Source organism: Pseudopodoces humilis, chromosome 11 (genome assembly GCF_049639895.1).
Source record: "Pseudopodoces humilis isolate 2021_Gansu_Grassland_sample_001 chromosome 11, ASM4963989v1, whole genome shotgun sequence".
In the NCBI taxonomy this organism is placed as follows: Eukaryota; Metazoa; Chordata; class Aves; order Passeriformes; family Paridae; genus Pseudopodoces; species Pseudopodoces humilis.
The window spans coordinates 14345387-14365396 of record NC_142210.1 but is presented as its reverse complement, the minus strand read 5'-3'; the positions used below and the strand labels follow the sequence as shown (position 1 = coordinate 14365396).

General features: G+C 47.8%; 1 protein-coding gene across 2 annotated transcripts in view; it reads left to right on the top strand.

The window, feature by feature from the left end:
* The first annotated feature begins 5587 nt into the window (after positions 1-5587).
* IL1RAP (interleukin 1 receptor accessory protein) overlaps positions 5588-20010 on the top strand; it is a 48986-nt gene continuing 34563 nt past the window's right edge. Inside the window, exon 1 of one of the 2 annotated variants that reach the window (XM_088061087.1) lies at positions 5588-5687. Coding sequence is in view for 1 of the 2 variants with exons in the window: in XM_014254448.2 (XP_014109923.1) it covers positions 14407-14468 (62 nt within the window). In the remaining variant the exon portion in view is untranslated. Of the gene's footprint in view, positions 5688-14386; positions 14469-20010 lie in introns of those variants that run through there. The other variant, XM_014254448.2, reaches the window with a different exon arrangement.

Genomic DNA, 20010 nt, shown 5'->3' with positions numbered 1-20010 from the left:
TTTTTATAAGGATGGATAGCAGCTATTAAGAGAAAGGAACTTTCAAATGCCTGGAAATACACTGACCTGGGAAAAGAGCTGCAAGGATGCCAGAAATCACTCTCTGTGCAGATGGGTATTCTGCCTAACCAGAGCAATCAGCATTGCCAAAAACCTCCACTAGCATGAACTGCTACATCTCCATTAGCAGTGCTGATTAACAGGAGCAGAGGGTCCCGCCCTTTGGTTAGAACATGCCACCCTGTTCCAGAGGAATTCCTGATTTTGGCAAGCAACAGCATCTCCCTACATCACTGCCCTTTCCAGTGATTGTGTAAGGTTTTCTGCAGTTTCTCGAGTTTGCTCCTAAAATCTTCTGTTGCTTGGGTAATTTTTTTATGAGCTACACAAAAGAATTGTTTTCCTTAAGAAATCCTTAACATATGCACAGATAAACTCAGAGTCTAAAGGTTAATGTGCTTCATCACTGCTGAAGTGAAATCATAGATTTTAAAAGTCATTCTGCAGAACGATCTTGCATTTTTAGGGGAAAATAAACTGTTATTTACTATAATAATAAGATTTTGGAATATGCTAATGGAATTTTTTTCATTTACCACACTTGATGCTCTCTTTTTTTTCCATAACCATTGCAGTTTACTATCAGACAGTTCTCCAGAGAAGCTGGGTTTTGTTCAGAAAAAGTCTGTTGAAAAACTATTAAAGCATCGAAACACCTGTACAAACCTATGTCAAGACAGGAGGAACTCTTACAAATAGGTAGGATAAAAACACTGTATTAAGACACTGTATTAAGCCTTTCCTTGCTTTTACAAGAACTTTTAATTGGCTCCATTTACCCAGGAAAGACAGTGTGTTAATTCAGTGCCTTTTCCTTCCTGCAATGGTGTCAGCAAACCATCAGCCAGAGAAGCCAGGAGTTTGAAATCATTTCTAGAGACCACTCCCTGTTGAAATACCCATCAGTAGGGAATTGCCTCGATGCCAAGGCTGTGTTCAGCCTATCTAGCTTTATTAATCTGCTGACAGCCTGCCACTTCTCACTGGCACCACTGAGCAAGCGAGGTAAACTGCAGCCTAATTAATGGCCAGGCTAGAGGCTTTCTTCAAAGTCTGACTGAGACAGGTGCTGGTCTTGCCCAACAGAAATGCCAACCCAGTTTAAGTGTTCCTGCAACCTCCACAGAATTATACAAATTCGGTGTGTTTGAATACACTGTGCAAAAGAATGTTCAGGCATCCTAAACACAAACGGTGTCCAATGCGTGTGCACCTGTGGGTCAGATACCTGCCAAAAGCCAAAGCCTTTAGCAGGATGAGAAGATATTCCTCTTCATCACTGCTTTGAAACAGCTTCAGTTTGTATGAAACACAGACTCATAGGACTGGAAATATCTCCAGCCTTAGGCTGTATCAAAACATGTGTGACAGAGATTTAAATGGACTTGGATGCAAGTCATGTAAGGTCAAGTTTCCATTTAAGAGCCATTTGTATTAGCAGTCCTACCACTGTGGTAACACAGGGGAAGAGACACTAATGATATTTAGCACATTAACATGGACAAAAGCTATTTGCTACATCCTCAGGAATAAACATAGATGAACTCATAACGAAGCTGTGCTCCCAATCCCTCCTCACTGTGCAGGGCTCTTACAGAGAGGTTCACACAAAATGCCTCACTGGGCAGTGAGATCCAAGATCTGGTTTGAACATAGTCAATACAGCAGAGGATACACAATCTCTGTCAGTCAGGCTCACCTGACACATACAATTGTGGCTCCTTGTGCATTCTGGTGAACAAGCAGCTCATACCTGTCTGAAAGCCATGCCTGCCTGCTCAGCCAGGCACAAGTTCCTTGCTGCAAAATGGTCTCAGCAGAAAATGTTCAGCTCCATGTGTGGGTAACATCAGCTCCCTTGACAGAAGCAGATGGGAGGTTCATGTGCTGCTATGTCAGAAATATCTGTCATTCTCCTGTTTTCCCTCTGTCCTGTGTCTTAGGTTATCAGGCGTGCTCCTCTCAATGCCAGTTAAAAGGTAGGTGTCAAACACAGAAGGCACGTTCATTTATAACTACACAGACTATAATTATATGTAGTCTAGGGCTTATTTCCTGAACTAGGAAGGAGGAAAAATGGGTTAGGTGGGTGTGAGTAACAAGCAAGAGCATGTCTTTTAGAGGTTATGAAACTACCTTGATCTCCCAGTATCATAAATGCTGGCTAAGAACAAACAGAAAACTCTGTGCAGGCTGAGAGCTGGGACAAAAACAAGGGAATTGGGAACTGACAAGGGAATAGTAACAAGTTTCTGATTGAGCCTGGGAACTCAGTATTGCAAGCCAAAATGGAGGAGAAATATGAGGTCACCACTACATCTTATTTGCAGAAAGATAAGTGCAATCTTGGGATTACCAGGTGAGATATTACAGAGAGAAATGGGGACTTTAATGTCAGTGTATGAAGCATCAGCGAGACCTTCTCCCATTTCATACTCGAACTACTTTTGGTAATCCATATGAACTTTGAGATTAATTGAAACCACAGCTGGTGGAGGGAAGAGGTCTGAGGTGAACTGAGAGTCATTTAGGAAAGAAGATTGAAAAGCCAGTCTGGTGTAGCTCAGCGAGAAAGGGAGACAAGAACCATCTCCATAAAAATACCTGAGTAAGGAGAAATGAGCACAACAGCTACTGAAATGAGAGCCAGTGCTGGTGCCAGAACATCTGGGGAAGGGTTCCTGACCAACAAGGACATGGACAGCCTGGGACAATCTCACAGAGGGGTTACAAAAAAACCCACAAAATTGTCATGACCATAAACAACACTACTCCTGGCACAGCAGAGAACTCGGCTCTGTGATCCACGATCCTCCTGTGCTTGTAACTTTAAATTGCCTAATGGGACTGGAACAGCAGCAAAACAAAGCCTTTGGCCACTTGTTACTGGAGGACTGTGGAATATTTTCACAGCAGTTGCAATGCCAGAAGCTCCAGTGTCCTGGCTCAACACCAACACATTCCTCTGCTATTTAAGTCCCCCCCGTGGTTTCACTTAGTAATGCTACTCTTTGCTCCCTGTCCAAAAATTGTGGAACAATGCTGCCTTTTTTGAGGTTAAAAATGTTTTCTATTTACTGAATTGCTCTTCAAAACGTAGTATAATTCACTCTAGGGTGTAACTGTGTTGCATTTTAACCTGCACAGAAATAGCATGTGCAAGTGTGGAGAGAGGATAGGAGAAAAAATAGCAATATAAAAATATCCTTATGACAACATTGAGCCAAAGTGAGAAATATTACCCTTATTTTACAGTAGGAAATTTTTGATTCTTTTATTCCATAAACAAAAGAGTTTGAAACCTTTCCTGTGAAAATACAGTAAGCAGGTGTGGTTTGGGGCTTTGCTTTCAGCTGTAGCTTTTAACATCTCTCTGGAAATTTGGTCTTGAATCTTATTTTATGAGCCTTTCAATGAAGTCTAAAGTTGAATTCTGGCTTTTCATCAAGATCAGAGAAAATTAATGACCCTGGCCTAAAGACCCTAATTTGCACTGGCAGGCTTGGAGTTCGGAACAGTATGAATTTCCCAGGGTGGGTGTGTCAATGGCTGTTAACCTGCATTACCAGTATTGCAACAGATCCTGGATCCTCCCAAATAAGAATAATGGCATGTCCTATCCCAGATCTGTATCTATGGATGGCAGATATTATGTAAAACAAGGAATCATTATTATTATTCTTATTTAATTATTGTAACAATCACCAGACAGCTGAGCTACTCCCACAGCTGCATTAAGTATCATGACTAAAATATGCAACCCTTTTTCATTTCATCTTCTATGAGAAAAGTGGACTGTCATATTTCAACAGATGATTTTAAGCACATATTTCTCAGTAAGTATGTTGGAAAATACAGCTCATAAAATGTGCCTTGCTATTCCAGTTTTGTCTATATTCAGTATTGCAGCCAAGTTACACAGACACGTAAAGTAGCTCCAGACAAGATTGGGTCCTGGAGCAGCGCAGGTCGCATGGAGCAAAATATGCACTAATCTGCCCTTAGAGTGGGGTAAATCAGTCTTCCCAGAGCTCTGCCTTAACAAGTTGCTTTAATATTTGGATGGAATTGGGTTAGAGATGGCTTGAGTAGAGCTGATTCTAAGCACGAGCCAAGTAGGCAGATTTTCAAGGGCATTCACCACCAGGACACAAAAGCTGCTGAGATAAGAAACTTTCTGCCTAATTTTGCTGTGCCAGAACCCTGGGAAGGGAAGGAGAGAGAGGTACAGGAGGAAGTTTTCCTGCTGGAGCTGCAGGAATAGCACTGGCTTCCCACCACAGCTCCTTCCCAGCCAGTGGCAGAGCTGGGCTGCAGCTGCTCTTCCTCAGGGTGGGGGAAGCTTTAGGTGTGCCCACCTTGGAGAGCTGGTGGGGCTGCTGAGGGCAGGGACCCCTCTCACAGCAGCAGTGCCTCATGCTGCCTTGCAGAGGGATGGGGACATGGGGGCTAGCAATGGCTATGATGCCTTGGCCAGACCCTGCTCCCCAGGACAGGTTTGTTGCAGAGGAGCTTCAAGGGATGGGGTGAAATTTGGTCTCCTAGATATCCTGGAATCACCTTCTGAGGATAACAACTGAGGTGTTGAACTCAGTCCAGGTGTTGTAGCCAACAGTGCTAAGAAGCGCTGCAGCACTTTGAGCAGACAGGAGTTTCCTTAGCACTACAGGCTTTGTGTCCAGCCATTTCACTCTGCTGTCAGCCTGCCAAGATGTGATAAAAGTACCAATAAGGGCAGGCTACTCACTGCCAGGATGGAAGAGACTCCAGGCCAACCTGAGAGGACGATGAGTTTTCCTGGGCAAGGGCACTCCCACACTAGGGGCTGCACATAAAATCGCTGGCCACATTCCCCAGGAGCAGGTGCTGGTCCAAATCTCTGCAGATTTTTATTCCACTCCTTGGACTCCCCGACACCGCCCCTGCAGACTGTTTCAGGAGCCCACTCCTCATCCATCAGCAATTTCAGCCTAATCAAGGCTGTATCTGTGCCAGCGATAGAGCAAAAACGGTGCCACTTCTCTGGGACAAGGTGGAATCGGAATGTCCAGGGAGCCCTGGAAGGAAATTACTGCGAAGGAATCCCAGCACACCGGAGAGAATGGGAAACTTTACTTTCCCATGGGGAGGGTGGCCCGCAGAGCGCTCAGGGGCTGCGGCAGGGCTGTGTCCTCCAGCCCGCTCCCCCCAGAAAGTGTCCAGGAGGTCTCTAAGGGCTGCGGGCCGGCTCCAGGGGCCCCGGGCGCCTCCCGGCCCCCGGCAGCTGCCGCAGGCGGGACGGCTCCGGCCAGGAGAGGGAGCCGTGGCCCCGCGCACCCCGCCTCGCACCCCGCCTCCCCCGGCCCGGCCCGCCAGCTGCGGAGGGACGGAGCGGTGCCCGTGCCCGTACCCGATCCCGTATCCGTGCCCGCCCCGGCCCCGCTGCCCCGGCCCCGCAGTGACCGCCGCGGGCGGCGGGACCGCCCCGAGCGCGAACGGAGCCCGGGGAAAGGGGCGGGCGGGGCGGAGCGGAGCCCGGGGGCGCGGATCGGGGACGACGGCGAGGAGGCAGAAGAGGAGGCAGAAGAGGAGGCAGAAGAGGAGAGCGCGGCGCGCCGGGCACGGCTGTGCGCTCCCCGCGTTCTCAGGTGAGGCGCGCTGCGCGGGGGTGCGCGGGGGATGCCCGTGCTCCTGTAGGCGTGGGCGGGGGCAGCGACAGGCGACAGGGAGCCTGTCCCGCCCCGCTCCGCCCGTGAACTTCCCCGCACGCGAAGGGAAAGTTTGTGTCGGAGGAGGCGGATTCCAGCCCCGGCGAAGGGGGTGCGGGCGGCGGTGCGCAGCTGGCAGCGGCCCCCGCTCCTCGGCTGGCACGGGGGGAGATCGGGAAGAAGGAAGAGGAACCGCGCGGGAGAACCCGAGGAGCGGCGCCCGGCGGCCACGGGCGAGGGAGGACAGGTGGGCACGGTGAGAGGGATGGGGGAGCGGAGCGGGGGCGGGCGCGATGGTGCCGGCGACCCCCGCGGACCTCGGTGATCCCTCGGTGATCCCTCGGTGATCTCTCGGAGATCCCTTGGTGATCTCTCGGAGATCCCTCGGTGTGCGGGGACCGATCCGAGCTGCGGGATCGCGGGTTTGTCTCCGCTGGCCCTGCGGCCGGGCTGGCCGTGCCCCCGGTCCCCGACATGCGGAGGGATTCGCGTTCATTCGCTCCCCTGGGCCGTGGAGATCTGGGTATTCCTGGCTGGAGCGCTGCACGCACTGAGAAATGCAACTTTAATTTTCATCCGGATTGCAAATTCCTGAGCCTCTGATATCTGCTCTCTGCTGTCAAACGGGTCTCTGAAATGGAAGCGGGGAGAGGAAGGGGTCAGGCTTAAGCCGTAGCATGGAAATAAAGTGGAAGAGGCATGCCCAAGAAAACAGACTGGAAGCGATGAGATGCTGGCAGCAAGATGGCCTTTGCTGTGTTTGGTGGGGGCAGCTGCCCCCTTATGATAAGCAGTTTTTGGTGGGGGGGTGTATCTGGAGGGAAACTGGATGGTGTCCTGAAAAAGAAGGGGGAAAAAGAAACCATCAGGGCTGCACTGCTTCAAGTGTCGCTTTTCTGTGCCAGTGTCGCTTTCCCCTGTTACAGTGGCACTGCTTGTTCCTCGCTCTGGGCTGGTTTCTTGGAGTGTGCCTGTACAGTGCTTGGCACAACCGAATCCTGATCTTGGGGCCTTAGGATGTAAACTGGATTGTAAATGCCCTCTCACATGCACACTCTTTTAATCCTGACCACCGCTATGTGAATAGCTGGTTATAGTGCTTGGATAAAATTCTGGTTGACTTTACAGATCTTTTCTCTCTTAAAAAATGATGGATTTTGTTCCATGCATTCAGATTTTTGTCCTAGGAAAGGCTTTTCACTTCTGGATTTGGGAGATTGCAGCAAGTTCCTTGTATTTAAAAAAACAAAACAACCCTATCTCCTTTGTAATTAAAAAGTATAATTTTCTTGACACTCCATTTTTAACCGTGCCCCTCTCAGGCAAGCAGAACAGTCACCCAACATACGCTTCCATACCTAGAAGGATTGTGAGGTGTTATTTATTAACTGTACTGTGGAGAGTCCGTATCTCATAACTTAGAGGGTCATTTATAACAGGTTGCTTTTGGCAGCTCTGGAAGATTTACTTGCTGTCTTGTATTCCTTGCAGGAAAGGCATCCCTTTTTTTCATGGAGAGCATCACTCCAGCCCACAGGCTCTCGGGTGGGCAGGCTTGGTGCTGGGAAGGGTCCTGCTTTCTGTCTCCATTGCTTTCCTGTGGCGAGCAGGAGAGGGCAAGCAGACTGGATTAAACTCTAATATTCAGATATTCTTCTTCCCTGGAAGTAAGCAAGGTGTTGTTGCTGGGAACACTTTGTCTGGAGGAGTAGCAAAGGATGTAGGATAATGAGGGACATGGAGAGTAAGCCTGTGAGGACTTGAGGTGGTGGAAGCCTGCAGGGCACTGCAGTGACTAGGAAATGTTAAGCTGGGAAGGTGGGAGCTGCCGCATGGAGCTGAAGGAAGGGGCTGTGGGGTGAGAGGTTGTGTTTTTAACTCCATGCCTCTGTGCAAGGCAGAGGGCAGGGCTGCATCCACACAGTGCTGGGATTGTTTTCTCTGAGTTTCTGCTTCTAGCTTGAGTTCAAAGTGTCTGCATTTGGTATGATGCTTGCTGATGTCTGTCCATGCCTCCCCAGAGTCCGGAAGGTCCTCTGATCCCTCCAGGGTGTGGAAGGAAAGCTGGTGTATGAACACTTCTGGGCTCTCCCCTTCCAAGCTCTGTTGGTCTGTGCAGGTATTCTGCATTTGAGCATGAACACATGCAGTGGGGATGAGTACTGCCCTGTTCTGGGCTCCAGCAGCCTCATCCCCAGGGTCAGCTAGTGCTACCCAAAACCAACTGGCACCCCAAAGCACACACAGGTAAGAGAGACTTGAGAGGGTAGGGAGAGTGGTGTGGCAGCAGGTTGGATGGTGCCTGGATACTTAGAGGTGTGGAAAATGCCTCCCTGCCGCCTCAGAGCTGTAATTTTAAGCTCTAAAATAAGCATTCAGGAAGAATGAGGCAGAAAGATTTTGTCCCAGCTTTATTCCTTCAAGACCTGCATGAACCAGATGCCAGCTCTAGGGAGGAAGCATTATACTCCTTCAGAATAAGAGGCCAAAATTTTAGATTTTATTCCTTCTTCTCGCTTACGTTTGGGTTTCTCTGTTGGTTATTTTGGCAGGCTCATGATTCATATTTCTTTCCCCATCTGTCCTGGGTCTCCTCTCTTGTCAAGTGTCCTCCCATTTCAGCAAGACTCTGACTTGCAAAAACTTGCCACAAAGCCCTTGTGACTGGTGGTGTGGGAGAGGAGGTGCCCCAGCCTGGCTCTCACAGCACAGGTTGCATTAGCCAGGGGACAGTTAGGAAGATTATATCAGCATGTGAATGCATTCATGTCTTTTTTTAAAATTTTTTTTATTTTATCATACAGTAACGGGGACTGCTTTGGGAATAAAAATAGAAATAGGGAAAAGCCTATATAAGCTGAAATCTGTGAACAGCGCCACGTTATCTGGGAACTAAAACACATTCTACAGTGGAGCTCTGCTCTCCTCCTTCCTCCCCTCTCTCTCTTGACACAGCTCACGGATTTCAGTGCCCCCATGAGCAGAGCCTGTCTCCTCCGTGCTGCCAGGCCGGTGGCAGCTCTGTACGTGGCGGGTGGGAGCTGGAGCATCTCTGGCTGCGCAAAGTGGACCAGATGCGAAGGCAGAAGGAGGCAGAGCTGGCTGTCAGGTGTGCCATGCTTGAGCTGACCCTTCTCCACACCCTGCATGAGGCTCGGGGGCCGTGTGCAGGTGGGGCTCTGCCATCCACGGTTTGTAGCTGCTTTGTTCCGCTCCACCACCAGCCAAACGTGTGGCTGAGATTCGCTGCTAAACTGGAACAAAGCAGCTTCTTCTTTTGGGAGGTATTTTAGGATTTCTCCCCCCCACACCAGTGCTTTTGCCAGGCAGAGGGCTAATCTGACGTTTCTCAGGCACAAGGCTGGTCCGTGTAGGGCTTTTGCACACGCCTGAGCCAGATGAGCTCAGGGAGAGTGCAGGGAGGGAACTGATCTGGGGAAGTCACTGGAAACGGTGCCTACGCTGCAGGGAATTGTGATCTTGGCCAGTGTGCTTACTGTGTTCAGCCTCAGAGGTCCAAATAAGACACATGCACAGAACATGATATTCATAAATTCAGAGTCTGATTTTGCAGAAAGCAAGACACAGGAAAATGAGTGTACAAGTGTATGTGTTTTGTTATAGGGTTCTCTAAAAATAGTTGCTTGTAAAACAATATCCTCACTACAAGTCAAGAATCGTGTCTTTAGTCAGTCCTTTGTTAATTTAACAGCTCTCAGTTTCATCAAATGGGAATATATCCCTAGGAATTCCTCTGACACAGGTTTCCCCTGAGTCTGGATGATTATCCAATTACACTTTAAAGAAAATTACAGCAAGGATAATTGGCTAAAGATAGAAGCATCTGAGAGTGTTAGGGAAAGAGAAGGAGAAAGTGTGAGAGAGTGAGAGCTTCACTTTCTCATATGAGTAAATGAGAATTATTTCAGTCCTTAACTTTTGCAGTAAGCGGATTCAAGGCCCTTGGTGTTTGGATCTCCCTCCTTCTCTCCCTCCATCTACTCTGTCTTGTTATGTGTCAACTTGATATTTAGATGAAAAAGTTATATTGATTCTCGTGGAATCTTTTTACATTTACATGTGTTAACAAAAAGAGACTGTTAACTTAAATGCTCTATTTGCAGCAGAGAATAAGCGATTTCCATGGATCCTGGGCTCTATCAGGGAAGTGGTAGGTGGCTCCTTCTCCTGGGATCACTAGGAAGATGCCAGAGAGCTGTTAGCTTGGAGATGCCACTCAGAGCAGGGCCATCAGGAGCTACCAGCTCTTCCCAGCTCTCCCTAGGTGCCCTCAGACCCAGTTCTGCCTGGCAGGAGCCCGGATGGCCCCGCACTCCCATCCCACGCCCATGGCGGGCATTGGGATCCCTGAGCCGCCATGGCAGAGTTTCCAGTTGGTTGGGAAGCATTTGGGGCTGCCTTCAGGCCCACTCACTCTTTCATTCCTAGCAGCAGGGCTGGGCGAGCTCTGCTGTTTAACCCTTGCAGTGCTGCCTTGGCCGTGGCTCGGGGGCTCTGTGGGTGCCGGTGGGAGCTCCGTGGTGCAGCCTGGCCGTGGATGGAGCTGGGCTCCCCACGCAGCTCCCTGGACAGCTTGGCTCTGCTGCAGCTGAAGCACGAAGATACGACATGAATCATTCACTTACACAAATACTTAAGAAGCCTCTTCAGCTTTACTGAGCCAAGGTGTTATCAGAATTAGAAGAGGGCTTTAAAAAAAGAGAAAAAAAAAAAACAACGTAAGTTTTAATACCTCTCTCTTTATCTGGGAAAGCTGCTGGGATTGCTTTTTTTGTTTGTTTGTTTGTTTGTTTTCCTCACAGTTTTGTTTAATCCCTTGAGTTACTGAAATAAAACTGTAGTGGAGTATCTTACCTCTCTTAGGCCTGATGCTGTTTATTTAGAGGAATGTGAGATGTTTCCAGTGTTTGGAGGAAGATTCTTAGATATTTGATCAATTTGTGTGTAAAAGCTTGCAAAACTGTGACTTAAATGTTTATCTTTAGTGCTGACAGGATGTTGTGGAGTTGTTTAACTGTATATTTGTAACAATTATACTGCTTGGCAAGAAATACATGTTTTCTTCTCGGAGGCAATTTTTGTTGGTTTTTTTTTTGGCCTTTTTCTGCCTGTGAGTTGTGGTTATAGTTGCCTTTCTTTTCTCATTTTACTTTTTGTTTTAGATGTAAATAAAGAGCTAATTACAGTTAATCTCAGTGTAAAGGAATGAAATTTTAAAGAGTGAAAAATAACTCCCATCTGTTGGATTTGCAGTAACGTTTTGGGGTTTGCCTTCTACTTGGAAGGATGCCAAAACTTATCTTGCTCAATTTAAAGTTTTCTTTGCACTATTTAAGCTGGATTTTTAATAATTTATAAAAACAAACAGAAATGGAAATAGCTTTTCAAATTATGTTTGGTCATGTTCTTTAGGTGGTTGCTAAAATGTGAACAACCTCTATCTGAAATGAGTTCAAATCCCACTGCCAAATTCTATAGGAACAGGTTGAAGACCTTCTGGAAGAGCATCTATTTTTCATAGTAGTGTATTGCATTTCTCTGTTTCCTGCCTGCTGAGGCTCCATGTGCCCAACTAACCAGCCCCAAAACTACTTGTTCCAAGGGAACTGTTTCTTAAATACTTACTATTTCAGACAGGCTCAGAACACCATTTTTTTGTGATGGGTATGTGCTACTTTTTGCCCCATCATCTCCACTGACTGTTGAGCTCAGGGAATTGATCCATACTTTGTACTCATATGTTATCTTTCATCTCAGCATCTCTACGCACTTTAGAGATACTAAGATGCACTGCTGTGGTGTGAGATGGAGAGAGGTTGTTCTAAATGTGGCTGGGGAAACAGAGGCACAGATTTCAGAAGCCTCTACTAATGCACTCAGTTCAGGGGACAGCCATTTGTAAATTCTCTAATGCCTGATTATCAGGGAGGCACTACAGTTTTTCATGCACTGCATTTGGTGATTGGTGCGTGCATACAGATTACATGTACATTAGCCAGAAACTCATATTTCTACCCTAAACTAGAGACTTTTGAAACCTTCAGCCTTGGAGACTTACAGGAGCCTAGTAAATGGCAGTGTAAGGAGTACAAATTCCTAGTTATTTTTTCTCAGGTTGGTCCTGTTGCAAAAAGTAAAACCTCACTTCCCTCCCACTACAGTAACGTCCAGGCCCCCACCTACATGAATTTATTAGCAATCTGTTAAGTCAAAGCTCTGAGATGTGTAAAAAAATACTTAATTTGTCAGTAAGAGCCATGCAAATTCACTGTAATACAAATAATTGAATTTGTTCTGTTGAGAAATAGCCCCTCTTCCTTCAAGCACAGCTAGCTCCCAGCCCTTGTTTTTAAGAATGGATCTGGGTAGTGGGAGGATGTTGCTGCCCAGCTGGCAGGCTCTGGAGGTCTTGAGGGCACCTAGCCTTTCTGAATGAACACAGATGTGCTGCTGGATCCCAAAATGTGTTGCTCTAGCAAATTGTGCTGGTTGCATTTGAGCTGATGTGTTGGGGTGCCTGAAGGACAGAACTCAGAACTCCACTGGAATAACATCCCTGTGGACTGGGATGGGATTCCCCCATATCCGTTCTCTTGAAAAAAAATAGCCACAGTCTCAGTGCATTTATCTTTCTCCTCCTTCCTTGTCCTCTCTCATGTTGCCATGTGGAATTTCGGGAGCCTGTTTAACTGTCTCCTTGGGAGGTTTCACACACACAGAGTTCCTGACCACAGGCCATAGAGAGAGAAAAACACTTTTCTCCAGGTTTGCTGTGTCTTCCTTTTCTCCCACTTCACAGGGGAACTGTACCTTGCATTTCAGCCCTGTTGAATACTCCAGGAGGGTAGTGTTTCCCCCTTAAAAAATTTTTTTGCCCCCTTATCTGACAGGTGCAATGACTCTAGTTGCTGAGATGAGGTTTCAAAGAGCAGGAGGGAAACTCAACCCAGCTGTGTTGGTTTTGCACAGCCTGGTTTTTGGTGGTGATGGGTGGGGGAACAGAGGTGGCTTCTGTGGGAAGGTGCTGGAGACTTCCACCATGTCCAGCAGAGCCGGTCCCTGGTGGCTCTGAAGATGGGCAGGCTGCTGGTCAAGGCCGGGCCAGTTGGAGAGGTTGGTGGTGCCTCTGTGATAACGTTTTTGGGAAGAGGATCAAGATAAAGTGGGGCAGGCACAGTTTTCCTTCCAGTCAGAGAAGAGGAGGTGAGAACATGTGAGGGAAAACAACATGGAGACACCAAGATCTGTGGAGAAAGAGGGGCAGGAGGTGCTCCAGGTGTCAGAGCCGAGGTTCCTCTGCAGGCCATGGTAAGACCATGGTGAAGCAGCTGTGCCCTGCAGCCCATGGGGATCCACATGGGGGATGCAGAGATCCACCCACAGCCTGTAGGGATCCACAGGGGAAGCTGTGCTCCAGTGGGAGATCCAGTGGAGAGCGAGGGCCCTGCTTCCAGGCTGGAGCAGCCTGTCCTTGGTGTGCTGCACCCCGTGGAAAAGTGACCCATGCTGCAGCAATTTCGGAAGGACTGCTGCTCGTGAGATTGGACCCACGCTGGAGAAGTTCCTGGAGAGCTGTCTCCCATGGGAGGGACCCCACAGTCTCACAGGGGATGGACTCCTCTCCCTGAGCAGTGGAAGAAAATCTTTGTGATGAACTGACGCAAAAACCTCCATGCCCGGTCTCCCTGTGCTGTTGGTGGGAAGGAAGGAGAGGTTGGGGGAAAAAAGGTGTTTTAAGGGCTTACTTTTACTTCTCATTATCCTCTTCTGACTCTGATAGTAATAAATTCACTTTGTTCCTCTAAGCTGAGCCTGTTTGGCCCTTGGAGTGTTTTTTCCTGGTCCTTATCTAAACTCATGAACCCTTCATTAATTTTTTCTCTCCTCTGCCCAGCTGTGGCAGGGGAAGGTGAGTGAGTGGCTTTTGTGGGTGCCTGGCACTGGGCCAGTGTCAAACCATGACACCAAATTCCCAAAGACACTCAGTGATTACCTCCTCTCGATGCAAAGATATGAGCCAGCCCAGGGCTGGGGTCAGCACAGATTTGAGGATATGAAGGCATCTGCTTCCTGGCATTGAAGGTGCTCAGAAATGAAAATTTCAGAGGCTTTTCAGATTTTTGGCCCTTTGCAGCAGGGCTTTAGTTCATAGCAGTATTTCCTTGTGTCTCTGCACCTCATAGCCTTTGGAAATGTCAGCAGCTCATGTATTGCCTTTTGTTTGTCATTCAGCTGGAGGAATGAATTCATTGCCCTTGTGAGATCAATCATATTCTCCCCAAATAATTAATATTGATGACAGTCACAGCATACTGCTGCCTGCAGCTCCATCTCAGCCTTCCCACTGTGTGGGTGCTGTGGGTCAGAGAGCAGACTTTCTCAAAGGAGGCTCCTGGGCTTCAAATTTCAGGGTGCTGTTCTTTGAAGGTTGAATTTCAAGCTGCACTGATGGGGCCAGTGCAGGCAGAGCCTGAGCAAGTTCCTTGTGATGGTGCAACTGAATATTTGCAGAAGGAAACGTTAGAGACATGGGGAGCAAAGGAAATACACATCACAGTGGGGGAAGGATTGTCTCACTCATCTCACTTTTCCTCCTTTTTTCTGTGTGTACACAGCTTTTTCTAGTCCCCTTTGCAGAATGAAACTATACTATGCTGACCAGAAGGGGACAGGTGCTCTCACAGCCACCAGGAGGGCCAGGTGGGTGTGTTGGGAATGTGGAGGGCTGGAAGGACCCCTAGAAAACTGTTTTTGAGGTGCTGTCTTGGGGGAGGCTGCTAGCTCCTGGGCTTTCTATTTTTATATTCCTTTAAATTGATTGATGTGTAAAGCACACTTGGAGCAGCCTGTCTGAGCTGCAGGACAGGGATTGAAGCATCTTGATGTCTTATTCTTGTTTGCTTTTACTTATAAGGTTAAATGGGATTAAATTAACGTGATTAATATAAGTACTAGGTGTGAAAATGCTGTGTGGCCCAAACTTGAAAAAGAAAAATTAATCTGACTTGCTTTTACCCTTGAATATGTTGCTCTTCCCAGGATACCCAGAGTCACTTGAGGAAATCGTTCTCTTACGCCTCAGGAAGAGCTGGGGCTTCCCCACTGGCAGCAGCATGGGTAAACCTGATAGTGATGCTGGAGACATTGCAGTTGTTTGAGGAATTTGTGGCACCACAAGAAGGCAGATTCTTGGGAAGTGAGAGACAGTGATGATGTGCTCTGGAGTATGGTGGTGGTTGGAGGATTTTTGCCTGTTGTGTTCCTCTCTGGAGGAACAAGAAGGGAAAGATATTGTCTGAATATAGAGCAGCCATCCTGAGAATCTGGTCCTCAAGCACTTAGTGCTGTGAGGGGAGGAGATGAAGGAACAGGTATGCAGCTGCCAGCAAGGGCTTGAACTTAAGAAACTCTTGGAGTGTTTTTGACACTGAGAGCCTACTGCAGGTGATGCTGAGCAGGGCTGGGTGCAGCCCCTGGTGTGGCAGGGGAGATGTGCAGTGGGGCTGCAGGGCACTGGTTGGACCAGGCTGGGCTTGCAAGGAGATGCCTCCTGGGAAAGCTGCTCTGGAGTTTGAGAGTCCTGAGCCTGTCCTGAAAAAGGCATTAAGCCCATCTGAAAACCTGCTCAAGTCTGCGTTGTATCCTCTGGATTTAGAGACTTGTGCTGAGCTAGCTTGGGGCTGCTGCTGTGCAATCTGTTGCACAGTGTGGATGTGTTGCTATGTCCACTGGGGCAGTGGAACAACCTCCTAGGGAGGGTACTGGAGCTGCTTACATTGTAAAACCATTAAAAAGGTCAGCAGATTGAATGTATAAATTAAATGCTTGTTGTCAGATGTCTCCAAGTGTTCCATGACACTTAATTGGAACTTTTCCAGTGAAGGGGGGAATCTCACTTCGGATTTCTTGAATCTTCTCAGGTCTTTGAGCCACACTGATTACAGGTTTCTATTTTTCTGTGCAAAGATTAGTTTCTCCGTTTATTTTGCGGTAGCACAATACGTGCATGTTTCTCAGAACTCTCCCTTCACTGTAACATAGCTGTCCAAAATAGAAGCATTGTGTCGGGCTTCATGGACGATCTCAGCTCTCTTTGAAGCACGGCTGGAAACTTTTCATTCCCTGGCTATTCACACATAAAAAATAGACTGTCTTAGCTGGATACCTTTTGCTTGAGCACAGAAGGGCTCTTGTAGCTTATGGTTGAACTGCTCAGTGGCCAGCGTGGATCCATTTGTAATCCGTGCTGTTTGATTTTATAGCTGTGGCTCTACTTGCCCCTCTCCAGCCCACTCCACAGATCTCTAGGCAATAGTCCCAGCTGCTTGTTTGACTTGGCCAGGTGTGCATATTTTGTAGAGGTGACAGAGAGCTCGTTTATTTTGGATGTATGAAATGTAGTGTGTTCTGCCTGCTAAATTGGTGGCAGAGTATTATCAGTGGCACCCTGGACTCCAGCAGAGCAGTGTGCAAGATCTGTAGCATTTCTGCTTTTCCAGCTCCTGAGAGGACCCCAGGAGAACTGCAAAGGGAAGCAAGGGATTCCAAATTTCTTCAGGTACATTTTCAAGCCCGCTGCTCCACTTCTCTCCCCATGTTTAGATTGTACTTTTTCTTTTGAGAGGAAGAAAAAAAGCGTCTTCCTCTGAATTCTCATTGTTAGCATTAAATCTGCTAAGCCAAAAGAGTGCCAGGAGATGGGTATCTAAATGCCAATATCAAATCACAAATTCCCTGCCTGGAAATCTCTCCTTCATTTCCCAAACATTGGCACTGGCACAGGTAAATTTTGCACTACCAAGGAAGCTCCCAGGAATGACTCACTGTGAATGAAAGTCTCCACACTTTTTCCCGAGCCTCTGAGCTTGAGGGGAGGCTGCTCCCAGCTCTGCCCTCGGGAGCTCTTGGAAGGGCAGCGTTGCTTCTGCAGTTTGTGCTGCTCCGTTGAAGGAGAAATAGCTTGGGATCACCTCCCATAGTGACTCTGGAGCATCACACTGCTGTGCTTGTTCATCCCCTTGTTGGGGATTTTGTAAAATGTCATTATTAAAAAGCCATCAGGCCGCAGTCCTTGGCCTGGATGTGCAGGCAGGAAGCCAGGGAGGGGCCGTGGTGGGGGACAGGCAAATGGAGCACCTTGGATGCCTGGTGTCATGTCCTTGGCTGGCAGTGAGCTGGCTGAGCCGCTGGTTAAGAATACTATTTACAGATTTTCTTGTATGTTTGGTTTTGGTTTGGTATTCTTTCCCTTCAGTGTACTCAGTAGCCCTGGGTGTAAAGCTGTGTGCCAATGGCCACGTCTGGCCAGGCAAGGCAGAAAATCCTTTGTGCTGGTGATAGGAGATGCCTCTCACCAGGGCAACTTTCCATCTGACTCCCACTAGTTTATTTTTTTCCCCTCTGCAAAAGCAGGTGTGTAATGTCTGCTGTGATTCTAGCTAGTGAAAAGCTTTCAGGCTGCTCAAATTTCAGCATTTCCTTTGGTTCTGATGACATAAATGACTTTTGTAATAGAAACATTTCAGAACAAATTTCTTTCAGCCCGCTCTGCTGTCAGGCATGCTATGGCCTGGTGAGTGCAGCTACCCTGGCACAGGTAGGACTCCAGCATCGATTCTGCAGGTCCCTGCCTTAGATGTGTCACCAGTGGATGCAGTGACTGGGTCACACCTATGTCTTCTGTCATATCCCTGATTGCAGGGCAGGCTTCAGCTCTGCTTGATTCCTGCTGAAATGTGCCTGGCTGTTTGGGAGCTGCTGCCAAGACAAATCGGGCTCCCTGCCCTCAGGAGAGATGTGAATGTTTTTTCTGAGGACAGCATTGGGGGCCCTCTGGTCAATGTGCCTGTGTTTGAAGTGATGAGTGTGGCGTAGCATGCACGAGAGCAGGCAAAGTGCTGCGAGCTGCTTTTGGTGCTCATCATCAAACTGCTGCTGGATTCCTCCTCCCTGCTCTGCTCCTGGGGGCCATCTGGGGATGAAAATTGTAATGAGTGTGGTTATTCCTCCTGCAGGGTAAAAGCTGGACTTCCAAAACCCGTGGCCTGTCTTTCTGCCCAGGTGTCACATTCAGTTTCTCTGGAGGGCTGTCCCTGGGACTGACCAGTTCTCTGCAGAAGGGGCTCCCCTGTGGGCAGGACAGAGGGGGGACCTTGGGCACCACAGCAAAGGGCAGTGCCAGGCAGTGCCCACGTGGCCTCTGGAGGAGACGTGGGGTCAGAGACACTGCACAAACCCTGGCTAAATGGCACCAAGATGGTTTATGCTACAGTAATTCCACCTTTTGTCTGACTTCTGCACATACTGAAAAGCAAAAGTGTTTCCTGGAGGGCTGAAGGGCCTTTTCCCATTTTCCATTAGTGTTTTTGCTGTTACTTTTCTGCAGCTGCTTTTTCAGGCTGCCCTTTGTCTGCCTTTTGGATTCTTTGAATTTACTTGAAGTATGCATTTATTTTTTTCCATAAGAAAACGCAGCAAACTCATCGAGCAGCCTTCTCCGGTGCTGCTGGGTGATGATGCAGGGAGCCAGGGCTTGTGGGCACGCTGTGACTGGGAGCAGAGAGCCATGCCCCTTTCTTGAGCACCAGCTCTGCTCTGCAGCCCATCAATCAACCTTCGTTTCCGAGTCCATGTGGCACAGAACCAAGGCATTTCCTAAGCTAGCCCACTCCGGATTTTGACAGCCTTCCTGCTGTCTGTTTGGGGGCTCTCAAATGCTCTTGAGTTGGGACAGAATTACAGATAGAAAACAGTATGAAAAACCTACTTTGGCTGAAATTATTTAATAACTTTTTTCAGAAACTGCTTTATTTTATATTCCCTTTCAGTCGGAGCACTTAGTGGCAAGGTTCTGAAGGGTGCTTTTGTTCTGCAGGCCGAAGTGTGACTTCTCAGTGAAAAGCAGAAAACCTATCAGCTCTCCCTAGAGGCCTGTGGTTAGGAGGGACAAAGGCATTTGTCTTGGAAAATGCAGCATTGTTCTGTAGAATTGGTAGAGTGTCTTTGAGAATAGGTGTGCAGTAGTTACTTTGAGTGCAGTTCTCTTCGTTAGTTACTTGACTTCTGTCTTTGGTTTCATAATTGTTTGGAGAGTGCATGGGCTTTGCAGGGTCCATGCTGCTAAAGGCAGGAGGGAATGATGCCTTGCTGAAGTCTGTTTGACAAGAATGTTTTATTAGAAGATGTTTTATATAAAAATATTCATGTTATTTTCTGACATAAAGGCCACTTGTGACCAGTATGAAATGAAAAAATCAAACCTTTCCACCCTCTTTGATATTAAAAGCATGAGACACTTCCATGACTGTGCTTCCCCCCACCCCACTTTTCTTTGCTCCTCAGTAGACAGAAGGTGAAAGTTTGAAGAAAAAAGTGCTCAGGAAGGAAAAGGGAACAATTTCTGATTAAAAACAAAGTGAACATTTCAAGATAAGTTCCTTAAAAAAAATTCTAGCAAGGGCTGTGATGGATCATTTTCCCTAACCGCTCTATGAATTATTATTAAAATGTTAATTTATGGAGACATTAAGAACACCTCAGAGTATATTGGTCTCGTGAGAAGTTCCTGGAGTGCTGAGGATGTATCAGAGCTCTCCAGCTACCTTCTGGCTGCTTTCTAGCTGCAGTATGATTTCTGAGCTGGTAAGCTCTCCTGCTCACTGATTTTATTCCTGGCTCCCTTTAGCATTTCCTTTTATTTTTATTTGCACTGGGTGGATGCAGCTGGGTGAAGCCCTGTGCTGCAGCCTGGGTTTGCACTCCCTGGCCTCTGGCTCCTTTGGCTGCAGCCACATAAACTGGTGTTTTGGTGCAGTTCTACAGAATTGTGCAAGTTCATCCGATGCCACTGGAGTTGCATCACAGCCAGGAAAAATGGTGACATGCTCTGTCCTGTCACGAAACACAGAATCACATTGCTGGGAAAGGTTGAGAAAACTTCTGTTTCCCGGCATGACCAGGGTGGGTTGTAGTCCTGTGGTGTCCAGTTCTTAAGGACATTGCAAAACCCACCCCTCTCTGCAATGGGATGCAGTTCTCTTCTGTGTCACCACAGGGCTGCTGTGGGAAGACCTTTCTCTTTGGGGGATATCACAGGTTTGGGGCTACTTGGTTTTGGGGTTTTTTTTTTAGTAATTGTGTGCCATAGGAATGGAGCTGGGCTGGCAAATGCTGGCGTGGTCAGGGCATCCAGGAAGTTGTGATGCTTCCCCTTGACCAGCCCTTGGCTCTGTGCGTGTCCCTT